The 26,376-nt window shown below is 38.1% G+C and overlaps 2 protein-coding genes across 8 annotated transcripts in view; one reads left to right on the top strand and one right to left on the bottom strand.

The window, feature by feature from the left end:
- Positions 1 to 26,376, top strand: part of TATDN1 (TatD DNase domain containing 1) — a 38,390-nt gene that overhangs the window by 1,847 nt on the left and 10,167 nt on the right. For 3 of the 7 annotated variants that reach the window (XR_003438351.1, XM_027132407.1, XM_027132408.1), the window contains exons 2-10: positions 6,846 to 6,958; positions 8,738 to 8,803; positions 9,373 to 9,422; positions 13,477 to 13,540; positions 15,071 to 15,214; positions 15,316 to 15,358; positions 23,527 to 23,612; positions 23,742 to 23,782; positions 25,458 to 25,534. Coding sequence is in view for 6 of the 7 variants with exons in the window: in XM_027132407.1 (XP_026988208.1) it covers positions 6,846 to 6,958; positions 8,738 to 8,803; positions 9,373 to 9,422; positions 13,477 to 13,540; positions 15,071 to 15,214; positions 15,316 to 15,358; positions 23,527 to 23,612; positions 23,742 to 23,782; positions 25,458 to 25,534 (684 nt within the window). In the remaining variant the exon portion in view is untranslated. Of the gene's footprint in view, positions 1 to 6,845; positions 6,959 to 8,737; positions 8,804 to 9,372; positions 9,423 to 11,327; positions 11,380 to 13,476; positions 13,617 to 15,070; positions 15,215 to 15,315; positions 15,359 to 23,526; positions 23,613 to 23,741; positions 23,783 to 25,457; positions 25,535 to 26,376 lie in introns of those variants that run through there. The other 4 variants (XM_027132413.1, XM_027132412.1, XM_027132409.1 and 1 more) reach the window with 4 other exon arrangements.
- Positions 15,365 to 26,376, bottom strand: part of RNF139 (ring finger protein 139) — a 37,929-nt gene continuing 26,917 nt past the window's right edge. Inside the window, exon 2 of the mRNA XM_027132406.1 lies at positions 15,365 to 15,960. Coding sequence (XP_026988207.1) covers positions 15,917 to 15,960 — 44 coding nt within the window. The 3' untranslated portion in view covers positions 15,365 to 15,916. The remainder of the gene's footprint in view (positions 15,961 to 26,376) is intronic.

Raw genomic sequence — 26,376 nt, 5'->3', positions numbered from 1 at the left:
TTGAGATTCTTACAGGACATCCAGGTGGAGACATTTACTGGGCAATTGGAAATGCCTGGCACTCAGGAGAGAGCTTAGGATTATAAACTTAGAACAGTTACTTTAGGCAGTATTTTTTACAGAGACATTGTACTAAGTATGTGGAATTATAAAGAATCTAGTGGTGCAGTTAGTTTTCAGACTGGAGAGGTATGTACAGTCAAAGCAAATGCAGGGGAGAATGTTTAAGTAGCACATTGTTAAAGTGCCACAAAAGAGGTTTTTAAAAATGCTGTGGGAGAGCCTGGGGTGGGGTTGGGGGATGGGAAGGTCATCAGAGGTTTAGACACTATCCAGGTGTGGTGTCTCTCAGCCTGTTTATTGCAATCTGTGATATAATTGATGGGGGAGATGGGGTAAGAGCCATGAAACACCTCACAAAAGACAATTATTTTTTTCTTTTAAAGGTTTGTGTTTGTATTGTAATAAAAAAACTAAATCCCTGCCTCAGGTTTTGTCTCCTTAAATCCATGCTCTGTGTAGCCTCCAGAGTGGTCTTTATAAAAACCAAGTCAGCTACATTTTCTTGTGCTTCAAATCTTTCAGTCACTGTCCTCAGGACAGTTGAAGTGCCTTAACATAGCATACAGAGCTTTCTGTGGTGTGGTCCTGCCCGCTTTTCCAGCCTCATCCTTTTTATGCTCTATAAACACTTGGAGGTGCTGTTTCTTGCCTATGATAAGGTTTTAGAGTGGCAGTTTGGGGTTGTAATGTCCCCTCTGCCTCTAATCTCCTCTTGCCTGTTTGATTTTTACCTGTTCTTTAAGACTACATAACTCTACCCTTTACTTCACCCCGTTATTTTATAATTAAAATATGTATGTGCCTTTCCCACTAGACCACACTCTTTTAAGGCAGGTACTTGGTGGTATTTATCTTTGTTTCCCAGGGGCTTAGTACAGTGACTGTTCAATGGAAGTATGAATGAGTGGGTAAAACAAGATGTGTTATTTTAGTACTAAGTTTGTAAGAAAATTTATAAAGGAATCTCAACCAGATAAGCTAGAAAAGACTTCTTAAAGAAGGTGGGCTTAATTGGAACAATTTTTTTTTTGTATGCTCTCCTTCATTTCCACTCTCCTGAGGTAACCGGTGTCTAAAGTTTATATCCTTCCCATATTTTAAAATTTATACAGAATCATAAAAATATGCAAACATATTCGATGTGTTTTTTACAACAAAAATGGAATCATACTATACATTCTATCTTTGTTTTGTGACTTACTGATAGTTAATATTTATTCCATGCCATTTAAAAAGTTCTGCCTATGACCCACTAATCAAATCTCTGCCCAAAATAGTCATGAGCAGTACTTTGGAAAACAACGTATTAGGCCCATGGACAATTGGTCCATGAACAAGCTTTACATGGAACAGTTGCATGAAGAATTAAACCAGTGGAGGAAGTTCCCTGGTGGTCTAGTGGTTGCAATTCGGGGATTTTATTGCCATTGCCCGGGTTCAGTCCCTGATCGGGCAACTGAAATCCCACAAGACGCCTGGCACAGCCAAAAATTTTTAAATTTAATAATAGTAATAGAAAAACCAGTGTTATAAGAGCAGCCTTAGATTTTGATTTAGGACAGCTGACTATCACCAGGTTGTAATCCTAAATTTCCCCCTTCTCAAATTACGTAACCAATGGCTGCCCCTTACAACTACAACCAGTGTTTCTAATGTGGGGAAGGAGGGCGGGAAGCAGATGTATTTGTGTTTTATGGGAAACATTGCTCCCTCCTAGAGGACACTTCAACATTGTGTCCTCGGTTATACTTGAGACTAATTTCTGTGACATTGAGTATCATACCACAGATGACTATATCCTCAGTCTGAAAGCAATAAGAATCTATGCTTAATCATTGCAAACTGATAGAACTTGGGATGGAGTGGAAGCTCTCTTTTCAATGCTGGCTGGTTCATGCTCTGAAACTCACCCACCAAAGGTCACTTAAGGACATCACCAGGGGTGATGGGGTGGCAGCAGTGATGTGTAAATCTGGATGCATTTACAACATTTCTTTGGATGTCCTGTGTTTAACTTTGAAATAACATAGTGCGCTTTTAAAATTAAAAGGTATTTTATCTCCTAAATCTTCCAAAGTAAAATTGATACTCCAGGGAATCTCAGGGTGTTACATACTCTGGAATACCCCTCGTTTGAGAAGCATAGGTTTAAGGTGATTCCTATCTAGTAGCCTCTGCACTCCCTCCCACCAAATGAGCCAGTGAGCAGCTGGCAGTAATTAGTAGCAACTACCCCTTGGGGCCAACCAGCTGGGGGCTGTTAGGTATCTAAGATTTATCAGTAGTTGTGTTATTTTAACGGGATTCTGATCCTGCACTGTGTCCCTAGAAGCAGGCTGATTGGGGCTGCTGGCCATCTCTTACAAATCCCATCTTGCTAGGGACTGGACCTTATTTTCTATTCCCTGTCTTGGATTCCCTTGAGCAACCTGGTCATTCATTCATTCATTCATTCATTCTACAAATATTTACTGAATCTCTGCTGTGTGCCACCTGATGTGCTAAATGCTAGGACTCAGTGGTGGGTAGAAACTAGGTTACAGTCTAGTGGTGGAGACAGCCTCTTAAGTGCACTAATGACTTTACCACAGTGACAGAGAAGAGGGCACTGAAGAAAAGGAATATGGTTCTCTGGGCATTTGATGAGGAACAGAACTTAGACTGGGAGGTCTAAAAAGGCTTCCTTGAGGAAGTGTCACTTGGACTGAGCTCTGAAAGATTAAGAGTTAAGTAGGCAAAGGAAGGCAGGGGGAAGGTTCCAAATACAACAGCCTGTGCAAACATTCTGTGGCAGGAGGGTGCATAGCACTTTTGAGAAACTGAAAGAAGACCAGCGGGTCTGGAGCAGAGAGAAATGGGGAAGGGGTTGAGGGAGGAGGGAGAATTGTACAGAATCAGCTAGAGGTTTGCAGAGCTAAGATCCTACCATGTTAAGGGTGTATCAGGAGTGACAGGTAAGAGTACCATGATCTGATTTATGAATGAAAAGAAACCTTCAGTCAGGTGGAGAACAGAATGAAAGGGGGTCAGAGTAGCATCCAAGCTGGAGTTGGTTGCTTCAGGTGTTATGGTGGTAGTGGAGATGGAAAAAAGTGCACGGATTGAGAGCTTAGGAGATAAAATCCACCTACTTGGTATATACAGATTGAGAGAGAAGGTGATGCCATAGATTGTCTTAGTCCGTTTTGAGCTGTTGTAACAAAATAGCACAGACTGGGTAGCTTATAAACAACAAATTTACTTCTCATAGTTCTGGAGGCTGGGAAATCTAAGATCAGAGTGCTGGCATGATTACATTCTGGTGAGGACCCTCTTCCTGGTTCGTGGCTGGTGCCCTCTTTCTGTGTCCTCACATGGAAGAAGGGGCAAAGGATCTCTCTGGAGCCTCTTTTACAAGGTGGTCTTGTCCAAAACAATATCCAATCCGGAGCCATGTATTTGAGTGTCCTTCAGATTTTGAATCTAGCACAGAAATTGGCCAGCTTTCCCTTAAAGGGTCATGTGGTATATATTTTTTATTTTGCAGGCCATACATCAGTTGCAACTACTCAACTCTGACCTGTCACTCAAAAACAGCCATAGATAGATACTATATAAACAAATGGGTGTGGCCATGTTCCAATAAAACTTTGTGAACACTGTGAAACCTTAGTTTCTTATAATTTTTACATGTCATAAGAGCTATTCTTCTTTTGACTTTTTTTTTCAACTTTTAAATGATTCTTACCTTAGGGGCAAACAAAAATAGACAATGGCACGCAGGCCGTAGCTTGCCAACCCCTTGATCTAGCGCATTTCTTCATGGCACTGCCTTGCAGAAGCAACTTGGTCTGCCATGTAGTGGTGGTTAGCTTGTTCTCTAATCGCTTTTATTTCCTGTAAACTTGAAGTTATATCTAAAGGCTAAAACAATCGTAAATTCTCTACTTGCTGTCCCTTTGTATCCCTAGATCATGGTGACAGTGGTATGACATGGTTCATTGAGACCAGTGAGGCATCAGTTTGGAGATGTATTTTTCTTTTGGTTACAAACAGTTTTCCACTCTTTTATTGTTTTGAAAAATAAAACTCATTAATACTGGCAACAGTTTTTAGCAGTAATGCAGTAATGCTTTTAAAGCCAGCTAATTAAGGAGAAAATTAATGGAAAAGAAACATTGCTTATCCTTATAAGATGGCATGCCACTAAATGTATGAATCCCTCAGTATTCCCCCCCCAATCAGAGTTAGTGATTTTCTGCTTTGCCTTTTTTTCTTCCTGTCATGCTCTCTCACCCTTACCTCTCATGTACTTAGTTTTTCAAGCTAGAAGTTGATGTTTGTACAGGATTTAATTTTTTTAGTTTACTGACAGTAGGCATACATCTGATAGGAATTTTTGAATTTAAAAGATACTGTCCCTTATATATCAGAACATTTCGAACAAGTTAAATAAATAGGATTTGACTGGTTTATTTTCGTGGTTGCATCCTGAATCATAACCAAACTGACTTACATTTGGCTATTTAATAATGAGGTCTTGATTGGGAGTGTTAACCACTTAAGGTAGTATGACAGTATAGCTAATGTTGACTAAAATTCCATTTGTTGTTCGCATGTTACAGAATTTATACTGTGCCCAGTAATAATACTAATAATACTAATAATAATTACATTTTATAAGGCTTTTAATTTGCAAGATACTTTCACATTCATTTTCCAATTTGAGCCACATTTCACTCCTGGAAGGAGAAATTTTATGCCCACCCTCCCTATTAGTGAGGAAACTGAGGCTCAGAGGCCTACTCATTGCCCCCAAATCATTCAGCTGATGAGTCATAATTCCAAGAATTCTGATTCCAAAGCCATTGTCTTTCAAAACTGCAGTTCCCCATTTTATTGTATTTCTTGGAAGTTGCTCACAGATTGAATATTTTTTGATGATCAATTTGAACTTTTCTTTGATGCCTCTATGTTGACTTGTTAATTATCTTAATCACTCTGTTGGTGTTTTCTGGGGAGTCGGTGGGTGGGGAGTGAGAGGCCCAGAGGCCACCCAGGATAGGAGAGAGGAGACAGAAGTGAATCACAGTGTCCAGAAAAAGAAGCTACTTGCCTGCATAGGGGAGGAAAAACTTCCTCCTACCCTCTTAGGTTCTGTGGCTGGGCCTAAGAATAAAACTGACATAAGGCAGATTAACAGGAGAAAAGCATACTTTTTTTTTTTTTTTTCACATACATGGGAGTTTTCAAAAGGAAAATGAAGACCCAAAGAAGCTTTTAGACCAGAAAGCTTATCGAACGGCCAAGTGGGGATGTGATAAGACAAAGGGACTTAAGTTATGCAAATTGTGGGACAGTGACTAGGAAAAAATGGGGAAACTAATGGAAGATAGGAGTTATTTTGGGTTTGGTTGTACAGATCCATTTCCACTTGACTCCCAGTCTCTGGTGATAAGAATGTTCTTCTGTTCCTGGTACAGGGAGAGTACCTTTCTCATGGGAAATTTTATGACCTATTTTAGGTAGAAAAGGAGAGATTAGGGATCCTTTCCTGCATTTGCTGTTTCTTAAGTGCCTTCAGCTCAAAATAACCAATATGGCAAAGCAGCATATTTTGGGGTGACATCCTGAGCCCCTTCACCAAACTTGACTAAGGTGAAGCAGCCTATTCATCAGAGGATAGAAAGCAGCTTTAATAACTGGCTGGGGAATACACTTCAGGCAAACCACATGTCAGAAAGGAAAGGGCCAAGAGCTATAAGTCACAAGAGATTCCTACGTAAAAAGGAAGAAATTAGTGGCTGAGCCAGTGCAGGATATCGTAAAGCCCAAGGCTCACCTGGGTCCAAAGCTGAATATAGATCTTTGATGTACACTATGACTCGGGGCCTCAAAGACTGACCCACGTCAGGAAGAGGCAGGTTCTAAGAAGCAGCAGCATCCATCACCTGGAGTTGGCCTCAGAGCATGGAAGAACGATTTAGCATCCATTCCTGTTAGGGTTGAGACAGGGACACGGGAAGGCTTCATAAACTGAGCCTCCAAGTTAATCTTCAATTTGCTTTTAAAATTAGTATCATAAAGTTCGCTAGTTAAATTTGCTTGCTGTTTCATTTGTTTTTCACTTTGTTTTCTAGCAAAAGATTGCTTTAGAAAAATTCTGATCTCTTTGCTGCACAAAGGGGTAAAATGGGCCAGAAGAGACACAGGCCATTTCTGTGTTCCTAATGCCCATCCGTGGCGGGTGACCGTAGACTGAGCGTATGAAGGGGTATTGCAGGCAGAAAGACCTCTGCACCCTTCCCTGGGTTCCTTTCTCAGTCTGCCCCTTTCCTTACTTGAAAAGAAAGTAGATGCTGATTTCTTGTGATTTGGGCCATTCCACTGAACCCCTACCTTGTATTTATAGTATTCGGTAACATTTGTGTGTTAATAGCCCTATAAAGGGTATCAATTGTGAATTCATCTCCTACCCTCTATTGACATATATGCTGTTGCCCAAATATCTTTGAAGTTTTTTGCATTGTGCCTTTCTCTTGCTGTTACAAATGACTAGAATACTCTCCCCACCGTCTCTTGGATTATCCAAATTCCCATTCATCTTTCAAGGTCTGGCTTAATGTTGAAGCAGCACAGCTTGTGGAGGGCTAGCTTGGTAGAAATCAGTGAGAATATACCAAGAAGCAGCTGAAACTCAGCAGAAATAATTTGGGGGTCTGTGGGTAGGCAATTGTCCTACCCAACCATGAACTTGGAGGTTCTCCTAGTGCTAAAAGCTAAAGGGTGTATATTTTACATAGGGAAGGTGTTTTTGTTGCCCATGGCCATCACAAGCTGACTTCACATCTCTTTATTCCCCTCGTCGCCTTACACTCTGCAGCAGGATTTATCAAGAACAGCACTTGGTGTGGGGGTAAGATTTTTCTTTGTTGTGAGAGGCTATCCTGTGCATTGTAGGATATTTAGCAGCACCCATGGCCTCAAGCCTAGATGCCAGTTGCACTCCCCTCTGTGTGACAACTAGAAATGAATACAGACATTGCTGAATGTTGGGGTGGGGGAAGGCTGGGAGGGGAGAGGTTAGAAGAGAGGCACTGCAGAATCGCTCTGCATTGTGAACCTCAGCTCCACAGGCACAGTGAGTCTCTTCCAGTTCTCCGGATGCAGTGTGTACCTACACACACCTGTATGTAGAATGCCTCTTCTGTTTGTCAGCTTCTAAGCTTTAGCTTTCAAGATCTAGCTCTTATGTGAACCTTTTTCATCATTCTTGCCAAAACTGTTAGTGCTACTTCTTTGTGCTCCAAAGCACAAAGCTGTAAAATAATTATTTACAGGCTTAAAAGTGTATAGAGAGGGCTTCCCTAGTGGCACAGTGGTTAAGAATCCGCCTGCCAATGCATGAGACACGGGTTCAAGCCCTGGTCCGGGAAGATCCTACATGCCACGGAGCAATTAAGCCCGTGTGCCACAACTACTGAGCCTGTGCTCTAGAGCCCGCGAGCCACAACTACTGAAGCCCGTGTGCCCTAGAGCCCGTGCTCTGCAACAAGAGAAGCCACTGCAATGAGAAGCCTGCGCACCGCAACAAAGTAGCCCCCGCTCGCCGCAACTAGAGAAAGCCCACACGCAGCCACGCAGCCAAAAATAAGTAAATTTTTAAAAAAACAAGTGTATAGAGATCCTACTATATACCAGCTATCGTGCTAGGTTCTAGGGATACAGCATTGAAGAAGATAAACATTTCTTGCCTCATGTTGCTCACAGTCCAGCTTCTTATATATCACGAATTATTCGTAGTTCCCATATAGACTGTGAATTCCTGGAAGGCAGGGACCAAGCGTCAGGTCTTGTTCATCACCCCCTAACTCCTTACATAGTATTTGACATAGTGTTGGTCTTCATAAGTATTTGGTGAATAAAGGAAATAAATAATTTATTGCCCTCTCTGCATCTCCACTCGTATTACCCTAATTCAGGTTCTCTTCATTGCAGATATGAGCTCTTGCCTGTTTCCAAGTAAACTATCCTGACTCCATTTGCCCCCTTTAATCCCACCTTCTACAAAGACACCAGAATGAGATGTCCAGAATACAAATCTTAGAAGCCATCAGTGCTTCTTGTTGCATCTGGTATTTTAAACACAAGTGTCTGTAACACAGCTGAGGCTGCCCTTTTCTGGTCACTCCCTTCCCTACACTTCTCTCCACCAGTCAGAACAGCCTGTAACAGCTCTCCATGATCACTGTGCTATTTCAGACCCCAGAAGCTTTGCTTTTGCTGCTTCCTCTTATCTGCAATTTCCTGTCTTCTACTGGGTAATTCCAACTCATCCTTTAAGATTCAGTTCAAGAATCCATTCTTTCTGGAAGCCCCTTATGGGCTAACTACCAGACTAAGTTGGGTGGGCCTCCTCTGTGTCCCACCGTGCTAGTATCTACTTGTGATTTCTTAATTGTTAATGGGAATGCCTTCCCAATTCTACAGTGAGTTTCTTGAGAGCAGGACTTAATATCTTTCATCTTTGTATCCCAGGTGTCTAGCATAGTGACTGACAAACAGTAGGCACTTAGATTTTGTTTGAATGAATGAATGTGTGAATGAAAAGGTTAGTAACAGGACCTTTTCTTTAAAGTAAAAGTTTCAAATAGAGGCTCTTAATGATCATGTGTTTTATTTTTGCTTTCTACAGACATTGGTATCAACTTGACAGATCCTGTGTTCAGAGGAATTTATAGGGGGGTTCAAAAGCATCAAGGTAAATGTTTCTTTTATTAAGGTAAACAGTTTATCTGTGAAGACAAACTTTCTGACTCAAGGGAGACCATAAGAAGCTTCATCCACTCTTACAATTGAAATATTAAAGAATTTATTATGCATCTTGGATAAAACTATAAACAAAGTGAAACACATATAAGCTATATTGGTAAAACATGATCATGAACATTTATAAAATACCTATTACAACAAAGTGTTATCAAGCCATTCTTATCTGTAGAAGTTTATAACTTTGAATATAGAACTTTAGATAACCATATGCATAAAAGGCAAACCATAAAGCCAAACAGACTTTTCCCCTTTGTGGTCAACAGAATAAAAATACAATTGAATGGATAACTGTTCATCTATTTTGCCTTATATGGGTTTCTTTTTTTTTTAAAGTATCGCTAGGTCTTTGCTTATATGATAAGCACTCATCAAATAGTATTGATTTGACTTCAGTAAATATGATTTTTCTATGTATTTTTCTTTTAATAAAGGATAACTAAATTATGGGTAAGTGAATTTATAGTTACATTTTCTTAATGTGGGGTTCATCTTTTACAGATGACTTACGGGATGTAATAGAGAGAGCTGTTCAGATTGGTGTTAAAAAGGTAACATTTCATTTTTGTTACCCTTATGGGTTTTTTTTTTAAAAAACTAAATTTTGGTTAAAATACTGCAGAAAAGAAGAGAAAGCCAAACCACATTTAGCATTTTGTGATATGTATCGTCAACATGTAATGTTATCAAGTTAATGAAATAAAATATCAAAATATTCTGTTCTCAGCAATTTAAGTGACACAAACCTTGTGAGTGGATCTTCCATGTGATCAGAAGTGTAGTAAATGGCCAAGTCTCCCTGGAAAAGTTTTTTAAAACGCATCTAAATTACCAGGCTTCTTAAGAGGCAACTGTTAGTAGATTTTGTAACAATTTAGCGTTTGTTAGAAGTAAGCAATCATCAAAAAGACATGTATCTAATCACCAAGTTTAGCTTTTATACCATGTATAACATTTCAAATAACTGAGAGAACACTTTAATTTTTATGGTGGTAATTTGATAATCAGGAGAATTCCTACTACTTTTAGAGTGTTCTAAGCAAAAGAATTTTAGTTTGGTGTCAAATTTTTTGAATATATATTTCTTTTTAATCAGTATTTTTTTTAAGTAGCAAGCTAGCCCACACATGCACACAAGAAATAAGATTAAGTTCCAAAGGGGACTTCCCTGGTGGTCCAGTGGGTAAGACTGCACGCTCCCAAAGCAGGGGGCCTTGCTTCGATCCCTGGTCAGGGAACGAGATCCCACATGCAGCAACTAAAAGAACCCGCATGCCGCAACTAAGACCCAGCACAGCCAAATAAATAAATATTAAAAAAAAAAAAAAAAAAAAAGATTAAGCTCCATAGTGTATCAGGGCACTTAGTAGCTACTGTTTCTAAGTTAAATAAACCTCAGTTTTAAAAAGTGATACTCCTGGCTAAATGAGTTCTGTAGTCTCCAACTCTAAAATTATATTAGTTATTATTCAGAAGTAATAAGGATAAAAGTTACAACATAATTTCTCATTATGTGGTCATTCTTTGCTTGGTAAATCACTTTATAAAATGTTTTTCTGCAAACTCTGAAATACCAAGCTCCTAAATTTTGTCAACTGAAAAAAACTGCATAACCTAAAGGTTGAGAATTATGTTTTATTTGGCATACTTGCTGAATTACCAGGCTTCTTAAGAGGCAACTAGTAGTTGCCTAATCCTCTCAGGTGGCTCTGAGGGACTGCTCCGAAGAGGGAAGGGAGGAGCCAGGATATATGGGAGTTTCGCCAAAATACCCAAAACAACAACAACAAAAAACAGGTAGTGGAACATCAAAAGATTACTCCTAGTTAAAGAAAAAAATCTCAAGTTAATGAATTTAGCACTTTTCTACATATGGGAAGATGCAAGAGTCTGGGCTCATTGAAATCATTCCTTTGATGTGCACCTTCACTATCTAGAGCAAGTATCCTGTTTTTCGCCATCCTGAGTCTCCTCAGGGTGCACAGTCTGAGGCGGCTGCAGTGGCTGAGGGCTTGATGACCATAACATCCTGTGTTGACTGATATGGCAGGAGACAATTTTCGTAGACAGTTTTCGTGTGTCATCCATGAATAGTTTAATCTTAACATTTATAACACCCACATGGATTTAGGAATGACTGAACTGAAGAACTGAAATCAAATTTACTTGGACATGGTTCCAAACTGAAATTTAATCCAATGCCTTGTAGCTTTATGGTAGTGATTAAAAGCACAGTTACAGCATCACAAACCTTGGTTCCAGCCCCAGCTTCCTTCTTCAGAGCTTTGTAACCTGGGGTGCTTCATCTCTCTAGACTTCAGTTTTCTCATCCCTAAATCAAGAATGATAATAATAGCTAATAAACAGAATTGTTGTGAAGATTAAATAAAATATAGAATGCAAAGCAGTTGATATTGTACCTGGCATAAAGTAAGCAACATTTATTATGTTTATAGTGGAAGCTGTCATTGTCGTCATCATCATTGTCATCATCGTAAACTGGGAGAGGAAAGTATATGTCCCTTAGTCTTGTCCTTAGATTTGATTACAAACTATTTTACATAATTGAAAACTGGATGTGGGCACCTGATCCTTTTTTTTTTTAATTTTTATTGGCATACGGTTGATTTATAACATGTTTCAGGTGTACAGCAAAGTGAATCAGTTATACATATATCCACTCTTTTTTAGATTCTTTTCCCACATAGGACATTACAGAGTATTTTATTTTAATTAATTTATTTTTGGCTGTGTTGGGTCTTCATTGCTGTGCGCAGGCTTTCTCTAGTTGTGGCGATTGGGGGCTACTCTTCATTGTGGTGCGTGGGCTTCTCATTGCGGTTGGTTCTCTTGTTGCGGAGCACGGGCTCTAGGCACGCAGGCTTCAGTAGTTGTGGCATGCGGGCTCAGTAGTTGTGGCTCGCGGGCTCTAGAGCGCAGGCTCAGTAGTTGTGGCACACGGGGTTAGTGGCTCCGCGGCACGTGGGATCTTCTGGGACCAGGGATCGATCCCGTGTCCCCTGCATTGACAGGCGGATTCTTAACCACTGTGCCACCAGGCAAGTCCCCACCTCATCCTTTATTAAAGAATTAGGTAGTGTTAGTAAACAATAGTTTTCTCAATATTTTTGTTAATATATACTATGTTTTACAGACAGAATAGATACTCAGTGTCTATCATTTCAGAAGTTTATCACTCTGTGAAAATGTCTGTTTATCATTTGCACTATCTCCTGTGTTTTCTGTGTGTTCTGTTTACGTGTGTACCTAGAATGAATTCTTCATTTTAGCTCAGTGAGTCTCTTGAAGTATGCTTTAAAATATATACCTCAGTGTGTTTAAATCACTTCTTCAGAAGAATGTGCACTTAAGCAGCACTGCCTCAGTAGTCACCATCAACACATAGCTCTTTAGTGACATTTTCCCTTAAACAGGTTAGCAAAGATGGTGTTCTAACTGCAGTGGACTCTGATAGCTACCTCTGTAGAAGGGCTTCCTTGCCAAGAGCTATACATTTCCCTACAAAGAATTTTATCAATATACATTAATCCAGTGATTGTCAAACTTGGCCTCAGGACCCCTTCATATTCTTTAAGATTATTGAGGACCCTAAAGAGCTCTTATGTGGGTTCTATCTATTGATATATATTGTATTAGAGATTAAAACAGAAAAGTTTTAAATGCAGTTGTCTTTGAATAACAGTGGTTTGAACTGTGAGTTCACTTAGACACAGATTTTTTTCCAGTGGTAAATACTACAGTATTACGTGACCTGAGGTTGGGTGAATATGTAGATGTGGAACCCCTGATACAGAGGGCCGACTATAAGTAATATACAGATTTTCAGTGGCGCCCCTAACCTCCACATTGTTCAAGGGTCAACTGTATCTATATATTAATTCATTTTAAAACAGTAGACCATTATGTAAAATAAATAGCATATTTTTATGAAAAGTATTTTCTAAACCAAAAATATTTAGTGACATGAGTGGAATTTGTATTTTTTTTAATATCTTTTAAATGTCTGACTTAATAGAAGACTGCTGAGCTTTCATGTCTGTTGCTGCAGTCTTTTGTGATGTTACACATCATGTAGCCTCTGGAATACTTGACTGCACACGCGTGACAGGTGAGAGTGAATAGGCAAATAACATCTTAGTATTATTATGATAATAGTTTTGACCTAACATATCCCCTGGAGAGTCCAGGACCACACCTGGAGAACTGTTTAGTCAACACTATTGAATCTCTAATTTAGATTAACATAATTCTAAATTCAGAAGTTTTTAGTTATTCATTCTTTCCTAATGTGATCTCTGTCCTCAAGAAACTCGTGGTCTAATAGGAAAGACAGACACGTGAATACATTTTAGTAGGAGTCACAAATTCTTTGTAGTGTGTGTATGTGTGTGTGCGTGTGCGTGTGTGCGCACGTGGAGAGGGTATTCAGGATCCACTCTGCACAGGAGGTGATCTTTCAGCTGAATTTTTAAAGGAGGGTTGGTATGTGACAGAGAAGCATTCTGGAAAAAAGCAGCAGGAAAGCACGTTTGGGAAACTGTGGTTGACACCCTGTTAAAGTGGACTTATTTCTTTCTGTTTCAGTTTGTGATTACAGGTGGAAATCTACAAGACAGTAAAGATGCACTGCATTTGGCACAGACAAATGGTATCCTCATATTACTTTTACTCCCCAAAATGTGAATTAAGTTATTTTGAAGAAGTCTTTCTGAGAACTGCCTCAGGTACAGATACTGTAGACACAACAGGAAGATAGACCAATTTCAGTGTGACACGATTAAGATGAAAAAATTGAAAGTACCCATTGTTATATCAGATGCTTGATGAACCCTCTTGTATTTAATAAGGATTATTTTAAGATTTCAGTTAATGAGAATTAAGTTCACTAGGCATAAAATTTAACCTCAGATATTCCTGATGTAGAATTTTTGTGTATATGCCATAATGTGTTTAAGATATGAGTTGCTTTTTATTTGCTCTTTTTTAACTTAGGCTGTGAAAGATCATTTATCATTTATAAATATTTATAAATATTCATCATGCAGATCAGAGACACTGTGCAAGGCCCCAGGAATGCAAATAATAATATAATGTATAATCCCTCATATGCTCACTTTATGTTCATATATTTGCATTTATTTAAAGTCTGTAAAGTTTTGGAGTTGATTCCTACAAGAATCCTAGTTACATAAAACACCTCCTTTACCTGGCATTCATGTACCTAACCTTTTTTTGGTTTGTTTTTTGCTGGGGAGCAGCAGGGAGCATACTTCATGTGCTAGACACTGAAGAATTAGGCATTCCATGTTATTTTTCAAAATACTGGTTTATTCATTAAAAGCTGTTTTTTATTGAAATCTTTCTAAAATGCATACTTCTCTTCAGGATCCACTGACACTTTTTCTTAGTGATTAAAGTCATAAAAATAATCATCTTCCCAGAAGCTTTTGATGTGTATAAGAATATTATCTTGCATACTTGTTATTCCCCAAACAGATATGCTTTTAAAAGTTCTCGGATCTCCATTGTCAACCCTTTTCCACTCCTCTGCGTACACCTGCTACCTCACTGCTTTAAAAGCTCCTTTTATGCATGAATATATTCGTGGGAGCCTGAGGAAGGCAATAGGTCTCTCCCATGGGTTCATCAGGTGCAAGCGCCTTAAGCTTTTTAAGCCCTTTTCAACCTCACACTTGTGTTCCATACAATTAAGATACCAAAGTACAGCCTCCAAATAAGTGAGCTTTATTTTCTATTAGAAAAAGAATTCTACTTCCACCTCTGTTACCCTTTTTAAGGGAAAGGAGTGCATTTTAACTGTTAATACATGAAACCTGAGTCACGTAAACAGTGAATATTAAAGATAAAATTGTAGAATGAAATGTCATTACCTAAGAAATTGTTTCATTTTCCATTCAGAAGGCTCAGTAAATACCAAACTTTGGAAGAGTTGAATTATTTTTACCAGTACATTAAGGCAATTTTCATATTCATGTCCTACTTTGTTAGTATTCCAAAAATTCTTATGTGATTAACCCAGTGCAATTCTGGTAGTTTGACTAGTTTATGGGTATTGTTAAAAACTGACAAGTTGAAATTATTTGATATTATATCATTTTTGCATATTAAATATGAAAAAATATTTTGAAAATAATCCTAAGACATTATTTTGTGCTAGATATGTTTTTCAGTACAGTTGGGTGTCATCCTACAAGATGTGATGAATTTGAAAAGAATAACCCTGATCTTTACTTGATGGAGTTACTAAATCTCGCTGAAAACAACAAGGGGAAAGTTGTAGCAATAGGGGAATGTGGACTTGGTAAGTGCCAACTTATCCCGTTAGAGTGACTTTGTTTGAAAATAATTGATTTGTTGTGTACAAGTCATGAGTAATTATTGATTCTTTTTTATCTTTTAAAGATTTTGACCGACTGCAGTTTTGTCCTAAAGGTACTCAGCTCAAGTAAGGAAATTTGTTGTCTTTAGAAATTATCGTATTGTAAAATCTTAAGGGTGATTTTTAAGTAGATTTTATCAGTTCAGAATGTAGTTAGATTAAGCATGAGGCTTTTTTTGTTTTTCCCTTTGTATATTAAAAGTTAAGTGAAACAAATTCCATGCGTACTTGAATGGAATTCATAAGGTATGGAAGCATATAGTTCCCTAATTGTTTAACCATTTAACTTGATTTTAATGGTAGAAACAGGGATGAGTTTACGTGATAGACTTTCGATTTTTGTTTGTTTAATAAGAGCATTCATACATGAACCATTCCAATAAAATGAATTAAATTCAGTTGTGGGGCATATGATTTAAGAGTAAAAGATATTATTAATAAAAAGAGATTATAGGATCAATCACCAAAGCTAGAAAAGCATATTTTACTCTTGCTGGGTGTTGAATATTGTCAGTTTGGAACCTGAGAATCCTTTCATAGGATCCATGTTGGGAGTGGTGGCTTCTGAGGAAACTCCAAGCTCACAAGCCTCAGAGACTTCTTACAACCCATTGCCTGTAGCTGTTAGTTGGAACTCCTGTCACCAGACTGGTGGGTAGTGTTGAAGGCTGAAAAGAAAAAGTATGTTATAGGCTTAATTTAAGACATAAACATTTTGTTGAATTTCAAAAACAGTGTATTAATTGTCAAGATGGTAAAACATTAAAATGAGTTTCTAAAGGAGGCTAATTTAGTTATTCATCTATTCAGCAAATATTTATGGAGTAATATGTGCTAGAAACTGCTGGGAACTCATAGTATACTCATAGTATACAAAACTATGAATAAGGTATAGTATCTGCTCCTGGAGCCATTTAAGAATAAACAACCCTCCATCCTGCTTAGTTTCTCATACATGAAAGAGGAGTCTGGATCAAATTCTCTCAAGATACCATCTAGCTGTCTCATAATATTTAATAATTAACTATTTCTTGTCATATGATCTTGATTAAGCCAGTGCTTGATGGCCTGAAGGGACTTTTTTAACCATACCTGCCAGAAGTGTACTTCTTCCCACTCCCTCCCCTGCCCACACACGCAATCCCAGTGTGACTGGTCCAGGTGACAGTGCCTCCAGTGAGGCGCAGATTGACCATTGAGCCTGTCGTACCCTGGACTTCAGGGTCCAGAATTCCTGAAGGACCATAACCAAGTGACACAGGATGGGTTAGAGTAATGTTCTATGGACTCTTGCTTTCAGGCTTCACAGTTATAGAACCTTTCAGAGCTGTTTAGTTAGCAGCATATTATTTGCCGTGTTTTTCAGGGACATTCACGTGATTACTGGCAGGATTATTAAATCTCTGTACCCCTCTCGAATATCATGTAGGTCAGTTCACTTAACCTTAAAAGTTCACATATTCACATTTAAAAAGAGAAACAGTTGGCTGTAATACCTTCTTCGGTTAAGCCCACACATCTTAATTCCTCCACTTTCGTGTCTGTTTTTGGCCAAGATGAGCCTCATGAGGCAAACAGATTGTGTGGTGTGACCATCAAGGACAGTGGCAGAGTCCTCCATATGACTTTTCATCCAGATGACTTAAACTGATTCTAAAATGCAACTTAAATACTTTAAACCTGATCTGTGTGTGTGTTTAATGAAAACATTGATAGTATCAGCTCTCTTTTACTGCTCCATCATCTTCAGATCAGAACTTAAAACGATGTATATATAGCAGTATATAGTTTATGCTTCATCACACATGCCAGTTGTCCAGATGTTGATCTGTAATAGAGTTGAACTCCATTGATTAAGTGAATGATTACCAAGTGTCTCCTCAGTCTGATACAAAGAAGAATAAGTGCCTCTACAGATAAGAGAGGACATAAATAATTAAAATAGGTTGGAAAGTGCTATCAAAAAGGTATGTGAACAGCAGAGGGAAAGACTCACTTTCTGGGGGGAGTCAGAAGGCTTTGCTAAGGTGATGGGATGTGACCTAGGCCTCTTCCAGAACAGGTAAGGCTAAGGAGGAATTAAAGTACAGTAGAAATTTTGAATAGATGGGCAGTTGAGTTTGAAATTTCATTTTATTATAGATAATCAAATGACTTAGTGAGTAAAAGAGTGACAAACCAGTAGTAATTGCATTTGGATTGTTGTTATGGAAACATATACCCATGTCTCCTACCTTTGCTCCCTCCTTTCCTATAGCACGTACTAACAGCATCACCCCTATTCTCTGCCACACAGCACTCTGTACTTGTTTCAGCATTTCTCACATTGTAATAAAAGTGTTTGTGTTACCACTTCCGCTCCCACAACAAACTAGTGTCTCTGAGTTCTTCAAAGGCACAGACCAAGCCTTCCTCATGTTCTAGTTCCTATGGAGCCTAGCACAGTACTCTTAGTACATCGTAAATGTACACTGAATTTTTAATAATAAGGAAAGTGTCTTTTTGATTCCTGTAGAGCATGATGGATAAAAAGCCTATAATTCAGCTTTTACTGTTGAGTCTATTGAAAGAATTTACATTTTGGTCTGTGCTTATATATGCCAGTTGTCCATCTGAAACAATTAACTAGTGTGTGATTGTCATTTTTGTTTTACTTTTTAAGTAAAAAAGTATAGTCAAAAAAAAGACCTGTGAGAAGAGAAAAATAGAAAATAAATTAGTATAATGGATTAGGAGGCAAGACTGAAAAAACACCCACTACTGTGCAATAGACAAAGTATCTGAAAAATAATGGTAAGTAAAGGCAGTAGATAACATAGTATTAAAAGACCTTTGGAATCAACAGATCTTTAGGTTTGAATCATAACTGCCTTTTGGTACCTATATATTCCTTTGTAAATCTCAATTTCCTCATCTTTAAAATGGGGATAATACCGCCTGCCTTTCTTAACATTTAGTATGTAAAGCCATTGTGCCGTGCCCGGCACAGAGTCAGAGCTCCATAAATTGTGGCTGTTGTATTATTCTTAGAAATACTGCCAACCTAAAGGAAGCTACTGGCTATAGTTTCTGTGTGGGATTTTTGAAAAGTGCTTTTTAAAGAGCAAAAAGAGAAGAAAAGCAAGAAGACAAGGAAAAGACCTGATTTAGTTATGGAAAGGTTAGCCTTTAGGCATACCCTGTATTTTCAGTTTCTCTGCCTTGTGCTACTACACTCCTTTCCTTGTTGCAAGTTAGAGTTCTGTTCACTTGAGTGGGAGGCATTTGCTTTGGGCATTTTTCTTGGGGTTACTACTGTGCAGGTCTTTTTCTTTTTTTTAGTCAGACATCAGACAAAATTTCAAAATAATCATTTGCGGATTTAGGAAACCTCAGAGATGATGGCAAGGAGCCTCAGTCTCTCCTCTGGCTTAGAGGAGGGAGTAACACTGGGTTCAGGTGCGCTGCTGGAACGCTTTGGGTCTTCTGGAGTTGCCTCAGTCCAACTTACAGGCATTCCTCTGAGATATTGGGGGTTCAGTTCCAGACCATCACAATAAAGCCAGTCACAGGAATGTTTTGGTTTCCCAGTGCATATAAAAGTTATGTTTACGCTATACTGTAGTCTGTTAAGTGTGTGATAGGATTATGTGTAAAAAAACAATGTACAGACTTTAATTAAAAAATACTTTATTGCTAAAAAATGCTAACCATCATCTGAGACTTCAGCGAGTCAGTCTTTGTGCTGGTGGAGGGTCTTGCCTCAGTGTTGGTGGCTGCTGGCTGATCAGGGTGGTGGTGCTGAAGGCTGGGCTGGCAGCGGCAGTTTCTTAAAATAAGACAGCAGTGAAGTTTGCTGCTTTGATTGACTCTTCCTATCACGAACTATTTCTTGGTAGCCCGCAATGATGTTTGATAGCATTTTACCCACAGTAGAGCTTCTTTCAAAATTGGAGTCAGTCCTCTCAAACCCTGCCACTGCTTCATCAACTAAGTTTTTCATGTCATTTCAACAGTCTTCACAGTATCTTCACCAGGAGTAGATTCCATCTCAAGAACCCACTTTCTCTGCTCATCCATAAAAAGAAACTTCTCATTCCTTAAAAGTTTTATCATGAGATTGCAGCAATTCAGTCCCATCTTCAGGCTCCACTTCTAATTCTAGTTCTCTTGCTGTTTCCATCACATCTGCAGTTACTTTCTCCACTCAAGTCTTAAACCCTTCAAAGTCATCTATGAGTGTTGAAATCAACTTCTTCCAAACTCCTGTTAATGTTGATATTTTGACCTTTTCCCACGAATCACGAATGTTCTTAATGGCATCTAGAATGGTGAATACTTTCCAGGTTTTCAATTTACTTTCCCAGATCCATCATCTGTGGCAGCTATAACCTTACAAAATGTTTTTCTTAAATAAGAAGAGGAGAAAGTAAAAATTACTCCTTGATCCATGGGCTGCAGAATGAACGTTGTGTTAGCAGGCATGACAACAACATGAATCTCATTGTACATCCCCATCAGAACTCTTGGATGAATGGGTGCATTGTCAATGAACAGTAATATTTTGAAAGGAATCTTTTTTTCTGAGCATTAAGTCTCAACAGTATGCTTAAACTATTCAGTAAACCATGTTGTAAACAGATGTTCTGTCATCCAGGCTTTTGTTATTCCATTTATAGAGCACAGGCGGAGTAGATTTAGCATAATTCTTAAGGATTCTAGGATTTTCAAGTTGGTAGATGAGCATAGGCTTCAACTTAAAGTCACCAGTTGCATTAGCCCCGAACAAGAGAGTCAGCCTGTCATTTGAAGCCAGGCAATGACTTCTCCTCTCTAGCTATGAAAGTCCTAGATGGTATCTTTTTTCAACTTAAGGCTGTTTCATCTACATTGAAAATCTATTGTTTGGTGTAGCGACCTTCATTCATTATCTTCACTAGATCTTCTGGATACCTTGCTACAGCTTCTGCATCAGCACTTGCCGCTTCGCCTTGCACGTTTATGTTATGAAGATGGCTTCTTTCCTTAAACCTCATGAACCAACCTCTGCTGGCTTCAAACTTATCTCCTGCAGCTTCCTCACCTCTCTCAGCCTTCATAGAGTCAAAGTTAATTAGGGCCTTGCTCTGGATCAGGCTTTGGCTTAAGGGAATGTTGTGGCTGGTTTGATCTCATATCTAAACTACTAAAACTTTCTCCATGTCAGCAGTAAGGCTGTTTTGCTTTCTTATCATTTGTGTGTTCACGGGAGTAGCACTTTGAATTTTGTTTTGGAACTTTAACTTTGCATTCACAACTTGGCTGACTGGCTCAAGAGGCCTAGCTTTTGGCCTGTCTTGGCTTTAAACATGCCTTCCTCACTAAGCTTAAACATTTCTAGCTTTTGATTTAAAGTGTGAGACATGAAACGCTTCCTTTAACTTGAGCACTTAGAGGCAATTCATTGTAGTGTTATTAGTTGCTTAATTTCAGTGCTGTTGTGTCTCAGGGAATAGAGAGGCCCAAGGAGAGGAAGAGAGACCAGGGAACACGCTGGTAGGTCAGAACACACAGAATATTTGTTAAGTTCACTGTCTGGTATGGGCAAGGTTTGTGGCTCTCCAAAACAATTGCTATAGTAACATCAAGGACCACTGATCACAGATACAATAATGAAAATACAGTAATACAATACAAATGCAATAATGAAAAAGTTTGAAATATTGCAAGACTTGCCAAAACGTGACACAGAGACACAAAGTGAGCGAATGCTGTTGGAAAAATGGCCGATAGACTTGCTTCACGTAGAGTTGCCACAGATCTTCAATTTGTAAAAACAAACAAAAAAACAGTATCCAAGAAGCTCAGTAAAACAAGGTATGCCTGTAATAACAGCTGGTACTCTGAAGTTGAACTTTTCAAGCCCTGACCTTAGCTATTGTTGACCCTAAAATGTAAGAAGCAGTAATATTTACAATCAGAAGCAAATTACAGCTTTGCTAAAGTGAGCAAATCTAACTCAAAGAATGATTCTCATTTATGAATTTTTAAAAATCTTAAAAGAAGCAGAGAAGTCTCTTAATAGGTGCCACTGGACTTCTCTGATGGCGCAGTGGTTAAGAATCCACCTGCCAGTGCAGGGGACACGGGTTCAAACCCTGGTCCAGGAAATTCCCACATGCCTCGGAGCAACTAAGCCCGTGCGCCACAACTACTGAGCCTGCGCCCAGAGCCTGCGTGCCACAACCACTGAGCCCGAGTGCCACGCGCCTAGAGCCCGTGTTCTGCCGTAAGAGAAGCCACTGCAATGAGAAGCCTGTGCACCACAACGAAGAGTAGCCCCCGCTCGCTGCAACTAGAGAAAGCCTGTGTGCAGCAACAAGACCCAATGCAGCCATAAATAGATAATAAATAAATCAATAAGTATTTTTTTAAAAACACCTGAGTTAAAAAAATATAGGTGCCACTTCCTGTCCTTTAGCTTCTTTTGTTATTCCTAGTTACCGTAGTGGGTTGTTTTTTCTTTAAAGACCCTAGTCATTTGATGTTAAGTACCAATTATCCTCAATTTGTATCATTGGGAATGATTTTTTACCACATGGTTTTCTTATGATACCTAGCTGGCTTGAGCGTATCGACCTTTTCTTTTCTCATATTATATAAAATTCTGTAAGCACGTTGCTTGGGTATCTGTTATTTTCATAAATTGTACTTTTGCCTACTCTGCGATAGGAAGGCTTATTTCCAAGCTGATCATTAGATTCTGTACATCTGTGGCTTGGTTGTATGGCTGTGTGTAGCCAGAAGCCAAATACAGAGTAAAGTTTACATAATGACTGGAGAGCACTTAACTGCTGACATCTGAATTACTTTAGAGGTTATGGAAATAGTGACCAGTAGTAATTATTAAAATATTTTGTCCCAGTGTTCGTTTATATTTCCTACACTGTGAAGTTTCAGCACCATGCTAACTAAAAATATTTTTGCTTATTCTAGTCCAGCAGAATCTGAAAAAAAAAATTGGATAATAAAGACACAGACCACCAATTTTAGGATGACTATTTCTTTGAGAAGTACATTTCTATTTCTAATTTTAAAATGTAGCATTTTCAGGAGTTTTACAAAGGGGGTGCTCTTAGGAAAATAGCTGTCTGGCACTTCAAGGAGACAAGATACAGGAAAACACAGCAAAAGAGATTTAAGTTATACACGGAGAAACTGTTCCCCCAAATTAGGGGCCTAGAAGAGGTAAACCCCTTAAGAAAATAATACGACACCTATTGTCTGTAACTCCTGGTTTAGCTTAAACTACATGACCATTAATGAGAACAAGAGGGAACACCGCTGAAATGAAAAGACACACAGAACTCCCACCCTGTCATGTCCTCTGGATATTGTCCTTAAATGCTGGGACCAGGAAGAGGCTTCTTGAAAGCCTCTTGTGTGTTGTGATCTTGGACAAGGTCTTACACCCCTCTGACACCAGCTCTCGTCCTATCTATCCTAGGGTTATTTTGAGGATTAGATGAGACAATGGTATAAGGCACTTAAAACTCTTTTTATAAAGTACTCTAAAATGTTCAGGACTGCCATTTTATCATGTAATTTTCATTTTTCTGAAAAATAGAGTATTTCAGTTTTTGTGCTCATTTGTTTCATAAATTCTTTGTGTTTAGTTTTTAAGGGAATCCTTCTTTTTGCTCAGTGGCAATAACTCCTTGTATAACAGCACATAGAAAACACTGAGTAGAAGTGGCTTCTCACTGGAGTGAGTTGATGCCCACTGGTGGTGCTCAGCCAGCTCTCGGGACAAGGGGCTGGCCATGTCTTTTCGGCCACCAACACATGGGGAAGGGATCCCACGGGTGATAGGAGGGTGTCCACTTCATTTGTTGGGATTTAGTCAGAAAGCTAGTTAAAAGTAATTATTTGGGGGAACAGTCTCCATCACTGTAAACTTAAACCTTACAGCTCTTTACTTCTAGCGATCAATGGTAAAGTGCTACCTAATTTACCTGGCAGTTACAATGGAAAAACTAACAAACATTTCTGAAAATAATTTTGTAATCCCAGAAAATGAAGTAACCCTTTCAGGAAGTTTTTATAAAAGCTTTCGGCTAGGCCTGATGTGTTTTAAATGCCTGAATTCACTATTTATGTTCTATCATTTCTAGAGAATAAAAGCCCTTTAACTTAAAAAAAAAATCATTTGACAATTATTTTTCTCATGCTAAAATAAAATTTTTAATGAGGAAAATTTTTTTTCCATTTTGCAGATATTTTGAAAAACAGTTTGAACTGTCAGAACAAACAAAATTACCAATGTTTCTTCATTGTCGGAACTCACATGCTGAATTTTTGGGTGAGTTAAAGCTAAAATCTCATTTAAAATTTAAGAATTTGCAGATATCAAGCTATTTGCTAAAGCTAAAATCTCATTTAAAATTTAAGAATTTGCAGAGATCAAGTTGTTTCTGTTTTAAATTCACAGACATAATGAGAAGGAATAGAGATCGGTGTGTAGGTGGAGTGGTAAGTATAGAAACTGCTTTTAATAAATGATGTTGGCCTCTATAAAGTGATTCAGATGTCAGCAATAAAGTTACGAAGGTTCTGCTCTCTCTTATTAGAAGGGCATATAAATTTACTGTTAAATCTATAGATCAGATATGGTACAAACATAAACCACACTATTTTAGTTACATTTACTTTGTTCAGAGTACAAAAATGAGTACAGAATTCTGTTCACAAGAAAACCCCATGAATTTAGTCCTGCACATTGTAATAGTCTGCATGATCTTTTTTCTCCGCTTCTTCCATCAGCCGTTCTTTAGTGTTCTTCAATTTAAATTTTGAGCAAAATATAAACGAAATTTAATAATATTTTAAAATATTTTAGCACTCTTTTCAGGTTTACCTTCTTAATTTCTTGTCAACTGTATTTATTTACTGTTACCACTCTGATTAGAGACACATTCTCATTTCTGTAGTTTGCTTCTGCTCGAAACACTTCTCTATGGTCTTTTCAGTCATTAGTCTTGAGAAAGTTCCATAAATAGTATCTGTCTATCACTTAGCTTGGGTATCCATAGCAGTGATTTTTAATTTTTTTTTTTTTTGGATCATGGACTCCTTTGAAAATCTGCCTCAGAAAAATGCTCATATGTACAATTTTCACATGTAATTTTAGGAGAGACTCACTGGTCTCTAGCAAAAAAGCTGTTATCCACATGTAAGTGGACTTTCTCAGTTCAGGCCTGTGTTGTTAAAGGGTCAGCTGTAGTTTAAAAAACTTAACAGCAACAACAAATCCAACCTAAATGTTTGACTTTTATCAAAAGAAAATTGCCAAATAAAGAATTAATAACTAATTTTCTAAAATGGTTTATGAGGGTCGTATTTAAAATTATCTTATATTGATGGAGGCTATGTTTTCTTTCTAGTCAGCTGGAAGTGCTGAGGGGAAGAACAAACCCTGTTGAGCAGCTGTGTAACAGTTACTTTTGAGAAACATGTTACCCACAGTGTATTCAGACTCTCTGGATGCTATATTAATGTGACTTCACTTGTTAGGTGTGTTTAAAGGAGTCTTGTCACTTATGATTACATAAATACATCTGAAGTGTGAAAAATTTTGCTTTAACTCCTTTATCTTTGAAGGAGAAAAATTCCATCTCAACCCTTTTTGCTTGCTGAGCTGATATTATTGACTGTATAACAATTTACAGTTGCTAAGCAATGTTCTTACAATCTCTTTATACATCTTAAATTTTTCTCTTAAAATTCACTTCTCTTCTAGAAAAAAAAAAAGCATCCTGTAACAAAAAAATTGAACATTTAAAAATATTTTTTAAATAGTCTTGTAACATTTTACCTTTTCCTCATGCTTTTGCCTAGAATGTGGCTCTCTCCTCCAGTCCCCTTTCCTGGAGGTACAGCAGTAGTGCTGGTGCAGAGACCTCAGCACAGCCACAGACAGAAATTCTAGGCAGCCATCTCCTTCTTGCCTCATCACATTGGAGATGATGACAGGTTATAATTGTGAAATTTGATTTGAAAATAAAAATTGTAGGGGCCACATTTGAAACCCCATGTTCAAAAAACCCCTACTGCGTTTATATTTTTGCTTAGACAGTCCTATTAATTGTTATTTAGAATTTTAAAGAAAAGTAATTATTATAATAAAATTATGCCTTCATGTCCTTAGGTGCATTCATTTGACGGTACCAAGGAAGCAGCAGCTGCTTTGATGGACTTGGGTCTCTACATAGGATTTAATGGTTGGTAGGTCCTTGAGTTGTTTATTGGTTTTCGTTTTTTTAACTTTTATAATTAAGCAGATTCCTTAAATTGTTTTATAGGGAATTACTGATAAAGATTTAAATTTATTTTTATTAAAATTTATGTGTTTTGCATTGACCTTGGTCTGTGAATTTTAGTGATAAATGTAAGAAATGAAACAGTATGTTACTATTACAAATTAAAGCTTGAAAGCTATAAACTGCTATCCTGTGTTCCAGTAATGGAAAACAATTTTCTGTTGAGGTTAGCAGGTACCTTTCTCTAGCAATGCAGTTTATTCTCGGATCAGTTTATCCCTTTAAAACGTATGTGTTCACAGCATTGCATATACATATACACAAGTGATGTCCACCTATGGGGGAAAGGTCATACTATGACATAATCATCTTCTGTATCTCTGTAGGCCAAGAAACTGAGGCTCAGAGAAGTTAAGAAACAGGTGTAAAGTCACTCAAAGTGTGAGAACCTGTATCCTCTTCCTCACTTGGTGACCTTCCTGCTGTTACACACACTAAACCTCATGCACCCACTACAGTCTGCTAGCACAGCTGGGTCCCTGGGCTCATTTTCTTCCAAATAATTTGATGAGCTTCTACCAGTGTCTTTCCTCAGGTTATCAGTGTAGCTCATGAAATAAACTGCAAAATAAATTGCAAAAAGTAAGACTTCCTTTCCCTCTTCAGTGTTTCATTTCCTTCAAATCACTACTTTTCCAAGTACTTTTATTTTTTTTATTTTTTTTTTACTAAACTCCACTTTGGAATATAGAATCATGAAATTAATTATTTGCTATAGAGTTCAGACTTATTTAAATGTCCTAGATG

This window comes from Aethalodelphis obliquidens, unplaced genomic scaffold (assembly GCF_003676395.1).
Source record: "Aethalodelphis obliquidens isolate GAN/ISIS:26980383/991018 unplaced genomic scaffold, ASM367639v1 scaffold41, whole genome shotgun sequence".
Lineage (NCBI taxonomy): Eukaryota > Metazoa > Chordata > Mammalia > Artiodactyla > Delphinidae > Aethalodelphis > Aethalodelphis obliquidens.
The sequence above is the reverse complement of the archived record's forward strand: the minus strand, read 5'-3'. Positions and strand labels throughout refer to the sequence as shown.